Here is a 14,240-nt window from a genome sequence, read left to right on the forward strand (position 1 = left end):
AACAAAATGTGTGCTCGCTATTGGTTGGGACGTTCACCACATCGTCTAAGCTGAAGTCATAACCTATTAATCTTGTTAAATCCAGGATTAAACAACAAAGAAGACAAGTCGGTTGTACAAGACACAGCTGAGCATGAATTAGGGTCACTGCCACCAACACCGTAAGCCTCGTGGATTTTGTGTCTATAAATTCATCAACGTCCTTTAATATTCCCCACAGTAGCAGAGAACAGTGAAGACAAGATGGTGACCCAAGGATAACAGCTCCACGCACAAAACGAATACAGTGATGGAGGAATGAACAAATTACCCACTTGCTTGAGGCGCAAGCAACATCAGTCCACTCCATTGTTGGCGTGGATGTGTAATTAGAACAACACTTGGTACAAAACACAACTTCTATTCCCTTCTCAAAAACTTCATAGCATCCCCCAACTTGAGATGAAAAGGTATGAATAGACACCAAAGAAACAGTCGTGAATGTGGGAGAAAAAGACCACAAAGCTTTTGACCTTATGAAGAGCAGAGCAAGGGGACGCAAATACTCAAAAGTATCCACTGTCTTAATCATAAGTACCTTAGAAAATTGCATCACCATTGTGTTGATGATGATAGAGACTGAAACAAGGCAGATTCGCAACACCACAGGTGAGATCATAAGCGGGAATGGCAGAAACTCCCGAACTGTTAGAGTCCCTGGTGGCCACAAAAGCCTAAAGTCCTCCTTGCCATCTAAGACATCGACTAAGAAACAAGCAATTTTAGCGACCAGGCACTTGATGTCAAGCTTGTACTTCTCTCTGTCCCAAAAACTCTTTTGATCAATGAGAAGATCAAATATTGGGTGGTGGAGTGAAATTTGGGCTATCCGCACGAGCTCAGAAAATAATATGTTACTGAAACCAGTCATGACCAATTTCCCACTAAACCAAGGAAGAAACAGAGCAGGTCTATCACTGAAACTGACGACCACATGAACCCTTTCTGTCACCACCAATATCATTCTGACATGAAGAAACCCAGGTAAGGATGTATGCGACATAATAGAGCCAGTAAAAAACACCAAGGTCACACAAGTCTCTAACACTAACGCCATACCAGTACAGTGAAAAGCGTGACTTAGTGCATAGCAAGAGCAGAATATCACCAAAATAGTTGAACCTGAGTCTTCCATCTCCCTATGCAACGAAGACAAGAGCTGCTCGTGAATAGTGTTAAATATATCTAGTTCTTCTTTCTCAAAGCTAGGAAAACACAGAAGATAGTAACCTAGAACCAAGCTGATGGTCTCTTCTTCCTTCGAACTACTATGACCGAAAGACAAAGACTTTGATGCACTGTTCAGTATCAGCTCCAATCTCTTTGAAATCCCTAACAGATCTGTCATAAGTGCCACTGCAAATTTAACCATAAGCCTAACCAGTGCCATGGAAGTCCCCTGCTTATTTTCACCAATGGCCGTTAAATTTCCCATGTACACAACCTCACTGCCCATAAGACATAACCACTTTGCTTGTATCTTGTGAATGCCTTTTCCCACAAAAAAAGGCTCACGATGCATGAGAGCACACAAGTGGCAATGGTGAAAAGAAGACACATCCAACGCAGTTCCATGAATGTGAAACTTTTGTAAGGATGCTGTTGAGTAATACTTAAGAAAAATATAACTCATGGGAAATAGCACAAACATGACGTCTATAAACTGAACTTCTCCAAACAACTTAGCCTCTGATCTGAACGTTGCCGAGCTGTATAGACAGAGTGGAGAAGACAGACTAAGATATTCCTCGTTTGGTACCAGTGGATCCATCGTCTCTTCCTTAGGAAATAAATTAATATGTTTACCAGCAAGTGCAAAGCCATACGCATTTCCAAAGCTATCACAAGATGTGCGTCTACCATATGTCCATGGAAGTTCAAGTAATAGAAGATGTGCACCCAAAGACGTGCCACAAAGATATGTTGCTGTAGTTAGATTCATGTCCCTCGTACCAGTTGTTTGACTAGCATCGATGATACTATGCAACCCCTTCTCTGTTCTAGAACATTTTTGTGCGTCCAACCATTCCAACGGAGCACTCATGGCAACATAACTAAACCCGTCAACTAAATCAGACCTTGTTTTATTTTTTTCAACAGACCTTTCACGCACAAAAACCGTTTGTGAACTTGATGGATCTCCCTGATAACCAAGACCAATTGTTGACTTCTCTTTTCTTCCCATGCTCAGAATCTTGTCCAAAGTTGCAGATCCCTTATTTAACATTCGAATTTTCTTATGCGTTTCATTCAGTTCCTGCTCCAAGTTCCTGTTCTTCTCTTTCTCTAAGACAAGAGCTTTTTGAAGATAAGTTATCCTGTTTTCCAACGCATGTTTCTGAAAAGGGGATAGTTCGCTAAACAAATCTTCTCGATCATGCTCCAACTTCAGAACACTCCCCGTTTCTTCTAACGACTTTGTATACGTAGAGCCAATGCTTCTTCTTTCTTGTGTTTCAAAAGAGTGTTCTTTATTTTGATCACGATCAGGTGGCTTACGAGGCAAGTGTTGTGGACAATCCTTTTCTTCCAAACCATAATTTATATGTCGCTGTGTTTCACTTGTACGAGCACCATTGCTTACCTTGTGAACATAGCCTTGAGTTTCTTCTTCATAGAAAAGTGGCTCTTTGTAGTAGTGAGAATCTAGAAATACTTCGCCATCAGGAACACCATCTGCAACGTTTTTGTAATATCTCCCCAACTCACAGCCATCAAGAAACGAATTATTGATATCTTGCATATTTGCATTGTTTTAACCATTCATTCATAAGCTTTTGCATCATATAGATTAGGATTTAGACATGTTTAGGGTGCATTTGGCATACATATGTCTCTATCAGGTATTGGAACACCACATGGAGTTCTTGGAGACATTTGTAAGCAATGTGATCAAAAGGGGATGAAAGATGAGCATGGATGGAGGCCTTAGAGAAATCTTCTGTTGCTAATATTTTGTGGAGACACAGGAAATTGAGTTAGCTTTCTAATGGAAGTGGTTTCAAGTCATTTGGAGATGTAATGGAGAAGTTACGATCAATTTACTAGAGGCATATCAATCCTGGTCGAGAACCGCAGAGTGACCTTCCGGAGCGACCCCCTAAGGTAGCTCCCAACCAGAGCGACCAACCAGAGCGACCCACCTAAGTCGCTCGCGTTTTCATCGCCCGGAGACACAAAAATGGAGGCTGGAGCGACCTCTCAGAGCGACCCCCCAAGGTCGCTCCCAACCCCAGAGCGACCTCCTGGAGTGACCCTCTGAGGTCGCTGCGCGTTATCTGCTGCACGATTTTATTATTTTTCAAGGACCTTTTTGCAATTGTTGTGCACGTTTTTGCACTTGGAAAACCTATTGTTTAAGTATGTTGTAGCCACCTTTTGGCAGATAATCTTTGATCTATTGAAGAACACAAACTCTCTTAAGAAAAAGATTTCTTTTTGGCTTGATTTGTGATTGTTCTTGTGATTTCTCTTCTAATTCTCTATATGATTCATCTGAAATTCATCATGGGTTTAAGAGGAATCATGGAGATTAGTGAGTAATCACCTTTTGGATTCATGGGTTAGGGTGATTAAGGGTGATTAGGCTAGTTCTAGGATGTTTTAGGTGTAGATCATACTTGTTCCTTGCTAGTAGAGTGATCTTAATGCATCATTTGAGTAGGCCACTCAAAGGGTGATCTCTAGGTATTTCCCACCCAAAAGGTGTTTGATGAAATGCCTGAGTCAACTCTCCTAGGCTCTTAGTGTACTTTGCCAAAGATATTTGTTGTTAAAGATGCTAAGATAGCTAATAGACTTGTTAGTAATGATTGCTTGCATGTTATTCAACCAAAGACATTTGATGTTTGAGACATGTTAGCAAATGAGTATTCATCTAGACATAGAGCTTGCTTAGAATTGTGTCTAGGCTTAAGGTTGATAGTTTGATTCATCATTTACATTCCTTAGTTCGAAACTTGATCACCCAAAGTCTGAAATCCCTATACCCATGAGTTCTCCTTTCCAATAGCTTAAAAGTATCATTTCTGTTACTTGCATTCTAGTTTTAATTTAAAAACCATCCAATTCACTGATTGCACTTAGATTAGGCAAATACTTGCATTCTCACTGCTTTGAGTCCCTCAGATTTGGTTCGACAAATAACTTCCACTATACTATCATTTGACTTAGGAGCCTCAAAACTCCTAACATCAAATTGGCGCCGTTGCCAAATTCTGAGTTTGATTTGAACATTGAGATTTAGTTATTTGCTTGAGACTAAGTCATTTTTATTTTTGTAAGTTACTGATTCTCTTCTTCACTCTTTGTGATTTTCAGGTGTATGAACTTGAGGAGCAAGGGTACATCAAACCTTGTTCCAAGAGCCACAGACATCAGAGCTTTAGAGAGAGAGTGTACTAGAAAGAGAAGACAAGAAGAGCAACAGGCTCAACTGCAGCCACTGGAAGCTGCAATGGAAGAACAACAAAATCCTCAGAACCCCAATGGACCTCAACAGCGACCAGCTCGCCCCATTGGCACTTATGACCGCCCCAACATCCATGGTCCTAGACTTGGAATTCGAGCACCAGCTGTGGCTGCTAACAACTTTGAGATCAAGTCAGGACTGCTAAACTGCATAGAGAACAACAAGTATCATGGTCTGGCTGTGGAGGACCCATTTGATCACTTGGATAAGTTTGACAGCTACTGTGGTATGTCAAAGACTAATGGTGTGTCAGAGGATGCCTTAAAGCTCAAGCTATTCCCTTTCTCTTTGGGGGATAAGGCACGTCAGTGGGAGAAGTCTCTACCAAGTGACTCCATCACCACTTGGGAAGACTGCAAAAGGGCATTCTTGGAGAAATTCTTCTCTACTTCAAGAACTGCTAAGTTGAGGAATGAGATCTCCAGCTTCCAACAGAAGAACTTGGAAGGATTCAGTGAAGCTTGGGAGAGATTCAATGGTTACCAAGCTCAGTGCCCACACCATGGATTCTCTAAGGAGAGCTTGCTGAGCACATTCTACAGAGGTGCTCTTCCTAAGTACAGAGCCAGACTGGATACAGCTAGCAATGGGTTCTTTTTGGGGAGAACTGAGGAAGAGGCAGAGGCTCTGGTTGACAACATGGTTAAGAGTGATGCAGTCTACAGTGGAGACCATGACAGAAGCAGCAGAGGTGATGACAATCAAACAAGGAATGAGATAAAGGCTCTTCAGGAGAAGATTGACAAACTCATTGCTGATAAGGCCACACAAGCGCAGGTGAACTTTGTTGGCAACCCAAGCCAGGAGATACCTCCTACTGTCAATGAGGTTGAGGGTTTGGAAGGGCAAGAAGAATTGTGTTTCATCAACAGTAATGGTAGCTGGTACAAGAAGGAACCCAACTTTCAGTACAACAACTACCAACAGAAGCCCTATTCAAACAACCAGCAGAGTGGTTATCAGCCTCGAAACAACCAGCAGAGCAACTATCAGCCTCAGCAAAACTCCTCTCCTAGCTCCTCTGCCCCTCAACAGAGCAGCACTGATGCCTTACTGAAACAGATCTTGGAGTCTCAGACTAGAAGTGAGAAGCATGTGGGCTATGAGCTGAAGAACCTTCACTCCAAGATTGATGGGAGCTACAATGAGCTCAACAACAAATTCTCCCACCTTGCTTCTTCTGTCAAGAATTTGGAGAATCAGTTTGCTTCCATGAGCTCCCACCAGAACCGCCAGCAAGGATCTCTACCTGGAAAGTCAGATCAAAACCCCAAGGAAGCAAAAGCTGTCACACTTAGGAGTGGTAAGCAGTTGACTCCTGTAACCCTCACCAAGGATGCTGAGAAACAAGGTGAGGAGGTGGCCATCAACCTAGATGATGAAGTGGTCATTGTTGATGAGAAGACAGATGCTGAGATCTTGGAGAAGATTGTGAAAGCCAAGGGTAAAGGAAAGGTTGGAGAAGAGAAGAAAACAACAAAAGATGGTGAATCTGCTGCTCCAGCAAGTGAGAGCTCTCCTGTCCCCCCTCCCTATGAACCAAAGCTTCCATTCCCTGGTAGATTCAAGAAGCAGCTGCTACAGAAGTACAAGGCTTTGTTTGAGAAGCAGATGAGTGAAGCTCAGGTTACAATGCCCATCATTGATGCTTTCATGCTGATTCCTCAATACAGCAAACTCCTGAAAGATGTTGTAGCTGCTAAGAAGAAGGAGATGGAGGGCATGATGGTTCTGAGTCATGAGTGCAATGCCATCATTCAGAGGCTAGATGCTCCAGAGAAGCTAGAGGATCCAGGATGCTTCACACTCCCTTGTGCTCTTGGACCTATGGTATTTGAGAAATGTCTCTGCGATTTGGGAGCTAGTGTCAGCTTGATGCCTTTGTCTGTGGCAAAGAAGCTTGGCTTCACTCAATACAAGAAGTGTAGACTCTCTCTGGTGTTGGCTGATCGATCAGTGAAGTACCCTGTGGGCATCCTAGAGAACCTCCCTGTGAAGATTGGAAGGTATGAGATACCTACAGATTTTGTGGTGCTTGAAATGGGTGAGGAGGCTCAAGACCCATTGATTCTTGGAAGGCCATTCTTAGCTACAGCAGGAGCTATTGTGAATGTGAAGGAAGGGAAGATTGACCTCCATTTGGGCAAGGAGAACATCCTCCACTTTGACATCAAGGAGAAGATGAGGAACCCCACTGTATTTGGACAAGCCTTCACCATTGAAGAGATGAATCCTCCTCCTGCTGATGATCACTTTGATGAGCTACCACCTGAGGAAGATGGGGTGTCAACTCCACTCTCTGCACCTAGTCCAGCCTGATCCAAAGGAGGCAAAGTCAAGCTAGAGACTTAAAACAAGCTCACTTGGGAGGAAGTCCCATGAGTATCCTTGTATATATTGCATTAGTATTTGCATTATCATTCTATTGCATAGAACAATGGGAAAATGAAGTTGTTTGCAGGTGCGGAGCAGAAACTCGGACATCAGAGCGAGGGAGAGAAGTCGCTCCAGCTGGGAGCGACTTGCCCACAGCGACCCCCAGAGGTCGCTCGTGTCCTCCGGAGCGAAACTGACCATGGAGCGAGGTGTCCGTAGCGACGTCATAAGGTCGCTCCAGCTGGGAGCGACCTGCCACAGCGACCCTTCCACCTCGCTCCCGTCTCAGGTAACTGGAAACCTCCCTTCTCCCAGTTTTTCTTTGCATTTTAGAATTTCATTGGGTACCTCACTCACACAGAGACTGTGTGATTTAAGTGTGGGGGAGGTACCAAGTATTTGATCATGTTTGTTTCCATGATTTTGAGTCTCATGCATTGCATATTACATTCTTATTTGCATAGAAAAATCCAAAAAAAAATAAAAAAATTTGAAAAACACAAAAAGAATCATTTAGTTGCATCATTTGCATTTTTAGGATTGAGTCTAGAAGCATATAGGTTGCATTCATGCATTAGGGGGATTTCAACCTTGTAAAGAGCTCATGCTAAGTACTGAATTTGTTGACCTTTGTAATCATGACAAGTAGCTTGAGCACCCTTTAGAAAGCTTGTAAACTTCGCGCCTTGAATGCTCCTCTTGAAACTCATTTGACTGTTGATACTCTCTCTTTGAAGCAAGCTCCTGTTTTAATGTCTCTTGCATATGGTCTCTTGTGTACTAAGTCATGGATATACACACTTGAGTTGTCCCATCTGTTTTACCAATCTTTTTGACAAACTCAAGTGGTACTCCACTCCCAAAACCCATACCTCATTTTTAAACCATCATTATTTGTTGAGTGAGGCCTCTTTGGAAAGCTTTACATGTGCATAATGTTGAGAGTATTGGGAACGACAATGCTTAGTCTCCATTCTTGCTAGATTAGTCACTCTATTGTCTAGCTATAGGAAGGGGGTGAGTGTTGTGATTGTGATTTGGGAATATGAAAGGTTTGACTCTTTGTGCTTAAATGATTAGTCTTTCTGGGATAAGTGGAGAAGTATCTAGCTCTTATTGTGAAAAGTCTTGGCCCCAAAAAAAAAAAAAAAAAAAAAAAAAAAAAAAAGAAAAAAAAAGAGAATAAAAAGGGGGCTAGCAAAGTTGTTAGGAGCTCAGATTTGTTTTAAAAATGTGAAAAATCCCTTATTGATTTCAAAAAGAAAGAGTCTGATGTGAAGAATGTTCTTGGGATCTTTTGGTGAGAGATGTGAGTTGGGTTTGACATTGAGGAATAATTAAATATCTTGTATGTTTGGGAAAGGGTAGAACAATGGAGATTGAGCATTGTATGCATGAGTTGATCCCTTTCTTAGATATATTATGTGTAATGTCAAAGCTACTTTGTTTTGAGAGTAAACCACATTAAAAGATCATTTTGAACCTCTGATTTCACTTGCATTAAAGCCTTTGTCTTACCAAACCAAATGACTTGGACCAGTTGACCATTTGTGAGATGTCTATTGAGTTTGCTTCATAAATGTTAGAGAGATGTGGATTTGTGGTTTGTAGATGCATGGTTAATGAGTGTAGAGATCAAAGGAGCTGAGATAGGCTTAGAGAAGTTAGAGATGGAAAAAATCTTTGCTCTTGCTATTTGGTATGATTATGCAAGGTTGTTAGGTTGAGAACTAAGAAGAGTTTCTTTTGGTTGTGAGTCCCACATTTTCAAACCTTTTCTCCTTGGTTCTTGAAAGTTTACTTGTGGACAAGTAAAGGACTAGTGTGGGGGAGTTGATATCTTGCATATTTGCATTGTTTTAACCATTCATTCATAAGCTTTTGCATCATATAGATTAGGATTTAGACATGTTTAGGTTGCATTTGGCATACATATGTCTCTATCAGGTATTGGAACACCACATGGAGTTCTTGGAGACATTTGGAAGCAATGTGATCAAAAGGGGGTGAAAGATGAGCATGGATGGAGGCCTTAGAGAAATCTTCTGTTGCTAAGATTTTGTGGAGACACAGGAAATTGAGTTAGCTTTCTAATGGAAGTGGTTTCAAGTCATTTGGAGATGTAATGGAGAAGTTACGATCAATTTACTAGAGGCATATCAATCCTGGTCGAGAACCGCAGAGTGACCTTCCGGAGCGACCCCCTAAGGTAGCTCCCAACCAGAGCGACCAACCAGAGCGACCCACCTAAGTCGCTCGCGTTTTCATCGCCCGGAGACACAAAAATGGAGGCTGGAGCGACCTCTCAGAGCGACCCCCCAAGGTCGCTCCCAACCCCAGAGCGACCTCCTGGAGTGACCCTCTGAGGTCGCTCCGCGTTATCTGCTGCACGATTTTATTATTTTTCAAGGACCTTTTTGCAATTGTTGTGCACGTTTTTGCACTTGGAAAACCTAATGTTTAAGTATGTTGTAGCCACCTTTTGGCAGATAATCTTTGATCTATTGAAGAACACAAACTCTCTTAAGAAAAAGATTTCTTTTTGGCTTGATTTGTGATTGTTCTTGTGATTTCTCTTCTAATTCTCTATATGATTCATCTGAAATCCATCATGGGTTTAAGAGGAATCATGGAGATTAGTGAGTAATCACCTTTTGGATTCATGGGTTAGGGTGATTAAGGGTGATTAGGCTAGTTCTAGGATGTTTTAGGTGTAGATCATACTTGTTCCTTGCTAGTAGAGTGATCTTAATGCATCATTTGAGTAGGCCACTCAAAGGGTGATCTCTAGGCATTTCCCACCCAAAAGGTGTTTGATGAAATGCCTGAGTCAACTCTCCTAGGCTCTTAGTGTACTTTGCCAAAGATATTTGTTGTTAAAGATGCTAAGATAGCTAATAGACTTGTTAGTAATGATTGCTTGCATGTTATTCAACCAAAGACATTTGATGTTTGAGACATGTTAGCAAATGAGTATTCATCTAGACATAGAGCTTGCTTAGAATTGTGTCTAGGCTTAAGGTTGATAGTTTGATTCATCATTTACATTCCTTAGTTCGAAACTTGATCACCCAAAGTCTGAAATCCCTATACCCATGAGTTCTCCTTTCCAATAGCTTAAAAGTATCATTTCTGTTACTTGCATTCTAGTTTTAATTTAAAAACCATCCAATTCACTGATTGCACTTAGATTAGGCAAATATTTGCATTCTCACTGTTTTGAGTCCCTCAGATTTGGTTCGACAAATAACTTCCACTATACTATCATTTGACTTAGGAGCCTCAAAACTCCTAACATCAATTATCCATATCATGGATGTCAAGAATAACTATTGGAGATAGAACATTATCTTGAGAAGACTTATCTTCCCCATGTGACTTCATGTCTGATTTATGACGCGGCTCCCTGCAAAAATTACAGCTGAACGTTGTACATAGTTCATCTTCATAAACATCATATATGGGCCTGCTGGTGAAGTCCATGACTTGATCTTGACGCTCATCTTCGTCATCCTCCTCAAAAATTTGAGTAGTATTTTTCTGTTGAATAAAAATACGGGCAGTAGTTCCAATGAAGTCTCGTAATAACTCTTGGTGCTCATGCCAATATTTTGCTGAGTACGCCATCAACTGCAATTGTTATAGCTTGCGATATTGTTAAGTTTGTAGGATTACAAAGTGTCATCGTATGAGATGACCTTGGATCGAGCCGTAATTAAAAAATTAAAGCTCCTGGATTCTGATACCAACTGACGGAGCGGAAGTATCCGTAGTAACCGATAGTGCTCAAGATATCGTTGAATTCTGAGAATGCCCGCTATCTTAGCCTTCTTAAATCTGTTGAATTCTTAGAGAATACCCAGAAATAAGGATTCAAGAGATTTAAGTTCTTAAAACCAAAACCCTAAATTTATATTAATCAATAGTTTAAAAGTTGTGTCACTCATAAACCTAAGAGATCACATTATATAGCAACACGAAAGCCCTAAACAAATAGAATAAAGGAAACCTAAACTTATATGAAAAAAGGAAATTAGAAAACCAAAGCCCGATAGAAATAGGATGCTACGCTGCATCACTTTTACTATCCAAATGGATGAATTTAAACGATATAATGAGTTCATTTCTAACTTTACGATTTAATATATTCTAAAAGTAAATAATACAATGGCGAACAAATTTGTACGAAATGCTCGAATTTTCTTTCCCCCCATAGTTTTATGGCTCATCATTTTGGTAACTAGTGTTTAGTACAATGTAACATAGTTATTGTTGGGAAATGAACCATAATATGAAATAATATAGCCATATATTGTTTTTTACTGATTATGTTACTGAAAATCTAAAATTTTATGAATACTATTTTGACTAAAACTTAACTAGAATTTTTAAAAACATAAATATATATTTTTGTAAACAGCTGCTCTAAACAAAAAACTAAAATGGTTTAAAATTCTAAATATATGGTACAAAATTGACATATATCCTTTCTTGAGGAAGAGTACAAACATTACGTACCAACTTGTCCAAGTGCATGTTCAGCGTATATATATATATATATATATATATATATTTTTTTTTTGACAAGATTTGTGACGGTGAATTGTTACATCTTTGATTTCTTTTTTGGTAACTTGTCCGAGTACATCTTTGAAATTCGTATAGATGTAAGGTAAAAACTGATACTATGTTGGTGTAAACATGTTTTCAGGAAATTAGTTGGCTAGAATTCGATTCAATGTATTCAAAAAAGAAAAAAAAAAACAAGACATGCCATATAAGGTGCTGAATTTTGTCTGGCGTATTTACTTCCCATTTTCCAAGCATGTGCCTGAAGTGGTCTATGACATCCTAGATTGGTTTTCTTACAGAGTAGTACATTTCGCACATTCCAGTATTCAGTCGACAGTGTATAGATTGTTTAGTACAACTCCAACAAAACTCGTCCATGTAATTGAGAATGGCCTATCGTTAAACTACGGATCAACGATGATAATAATTTTCTAAAAAACCACAGCCCAAAATATCGATTATAAAGCCCATTATAAACCTAAGGCCCATTTGTTCAGTTAGATCGAAAAGAAGAAGAAAAGAGCATCACATGGCTTGAAGCAAAAGAAAAGTTCCCGAGCTGCTCTATAAACCCTTCTCCAACGACGCAACAAGAGCAGCAGCGAAGCAAGAAGAAGAAAAATGTTCAGGAATCAGTACGACACGGACGTGACGACATGGAGCCCAACGGGCCGTCTCTTCCAAGTGGAATACGCCATGGAAGCAGTGAAGCAAGGCTCCGCGGCGATCGGACTCAGATCTCGCTCCCACGTCGTCCTCGCCTGCGTCAACAAGGCCCAATCCGAGCTCTCCTCTCACCAGAAGAAGATCTTCAAAGTCGATGACCATATCGGCGTCGCAATCGCCGGTCTCACCGCCGACGGCCGTGTTCTCTCTCGTTACATGAGATCGGAGGCTATCAATCACTCCTTCACCTATGAGTCTCCGCTCCCCGTCGGACGTCTCGTCGTTCATCTCGCTGATAAGGCCCAGGTTAATTGAGAGATTCGGAATCGATTTTTTTCTTCACTTAGCTTATTGGATTTGAGCTTAGGGTTTCCGAAATTGGGGATTTAGTTGGAATTAATTGATTGAGAGAGGTTAAAGAGCAAGTATGGTAGTGATATGAGCTGATTGAGACTTTTAAGAGCTGACTAAGTTGTAGGATTCATCTTACCAGAGACTCAAATACTGTTTGGGGGGAAGATTTTGGATCTTGTTGTTGTCACTGCTGCATTACAAAGGCTTTACCTTTACCAATAGCATGTGTCCATTCTCGAGGAGTTTGGTCTTCTTCTGATACCTCCTCCTCGACTTTTGTGTTTATGCAGTCAAGTTATTCTTGTGTCATCTAGATAATGGAGTTGGTCTTTGTCTCACATACCTCTGCTAGAGCGCCTAGATGTTGTTGTACAAATTGCATGTAGTTATTATCAACTACAAACATTACACTTTCTGTTTTTGCGTCTAGCTTATGCTTTTTCTCCTTTATTATTTAGGAATTGCCTGAACTGAAAAAGTACGTTTAGATATTTTAAAACAAAACTGATTTGGTTTGTTTTATGTTTGTATATCTTCTCTAGTTTTCTTTTGTTTGTAAACATGATAATGTACTATGCATATGATACCATTTTGTTTCTGGCTTAAATTGGTAATAACTGTTTCTCAACTTGCTTTCCAGTAGAATATTCTGCAAATCCCTAGTGGTTCAAAGCTTTGATCTTGAAACTCAGATGAGATGGACAAATATGTTGCATATTATTGTGATATATCTCACTTTTTGTTTACGTATAAGATAGATTTGTTGCTGCATTCCATCTTTCTATTCTTTGTTAGTGACGAGCTACTGGAAAGAACTCCCCTCTCATAAACCATATTCATTATTGAAAAGGAAGCCATTGTCTTACGTTTTCCTCATTTATTTTTCACTTGGGTTACTCTAAACAGGACGAGAAATTTCACTAGACAAGTCCAACTTAAGTTACATTTAATTTCATTTTCCTCCAGCTTTAGCAAGATTTATTTTTTCTTGATACTTCAAGGAATAATTGTGTTTTGTTCTGCCTACGAACAGGTCTGTACCCAGCGATCATGGAAACGTCCATATGGCGTGGGTTTGTTGGTAGGTGGATTGGATGAGTCCGGAGCCCATCTTTACTACAACTGCCCAAGCGGAAACTACTTCGAGTATCAAGCTTTTGCTATCGGGTCCCGTTCTCAAGCCGCAAAGACTTATCTGGAGCGTAGGTTTGAGAGCTTTGGGGATTCTTCAAAAGAAGATCTGATCAAAGATGCTATTCTGGCTGTGAGGGAGACATTGCAAGGAGAAACACTGAAGAGTTCTCTCTGCACGGTCTCTGTCCTAGGTGTCGGTGAGCCGTTCCACTTCTTGGACCAGGAAACTATCCAGAAAGTGATTGACACATTTGAGAAAGTACCTGAAGAAGAGGAAGGTGAGGCTGGTGAGGGTGAGGCTGAAGCTGCACCAGCGGAGCAGGGTGGTGATGGTGGTGGTGCAGGTGACCAAGACGTGGCTCCGATGGAAATGTGAGGCCTTTGTGTGGAACGCTGTGAACTGTTTTAATTAAATGTTTGTCGAATTTACTTTGGATAATTTCATATGAATCATTTGCAAGTCGCAGCGGTTTTAGATTATATGCTCGAAATCCTCGTGGGGTTGAAATCATTTGGTCATTTTAATTTCATAGCTACCCTTGAGACTCTGTTTTTTCATCATTTGATTTAAATCTGTTCACGACTTCATATCTCATTTCTACCATTTTTTTCTGAGTTGGGGCTTGCC

The 14,240-nt window shown here is 40.6% G+C and overlaps 1 protein-coding gene and 1 non-coding gene across 2 annotated transcripts; one reads left to right on the plus strand and one right to left on the minus strand.

Moving 5' to 3' along the window:
* Positions 1-4,912: 4,912 nt before the first annotated feature.
* LOC130500463 (small nucleolar RNA R71) lies at positions 4,913-5,019 on the minus strand. Its single transcript, XR_008939088.1, has one exon. It is a non-coding gene; the product is annotated as a small nucleolar RNA R71 (small nucleolar RNA).
* Positions 5,020-11,982: 6,963 nt separating this feature from the next.
* On the plus strand, positions 11,983-14,200 carry LOC108828605 (proteasome subunit alpha type-1-A). The gene is made up of 2 exons (XM_018602348.2): positions 11,983-12,430; positions 13,512-14,200. Exons 1-2 carry the CDS (start codon positions 12,080-12,082, stop codon positions 13,986-13,988), a joined length of 828 nt encoding a protein of 275 aa, XP_018457850.1. The 5' UTR covers positions 11,983-12,079; the 3' UTR covers positions 13,989-14,200.
* Positions 14,201-14,240: the final 40 nt, after the last annotated feature.

This window comes from Raphanus sativus, chromosome 9 (genome assembly GCF_000801105.2).
Source record: "Raphanus sativus cultivar WK10039 chromosome 9, ASM80110v3, whole genome shotgun sequence".
Taxonomy (NCBI): domain Eukaryota; kingdom Viridiplantae; phylum Streptophyta; class Magnoliopsida; order Brassicales; family Brassicaceae; genus Raphanus; species Raphanus sativus.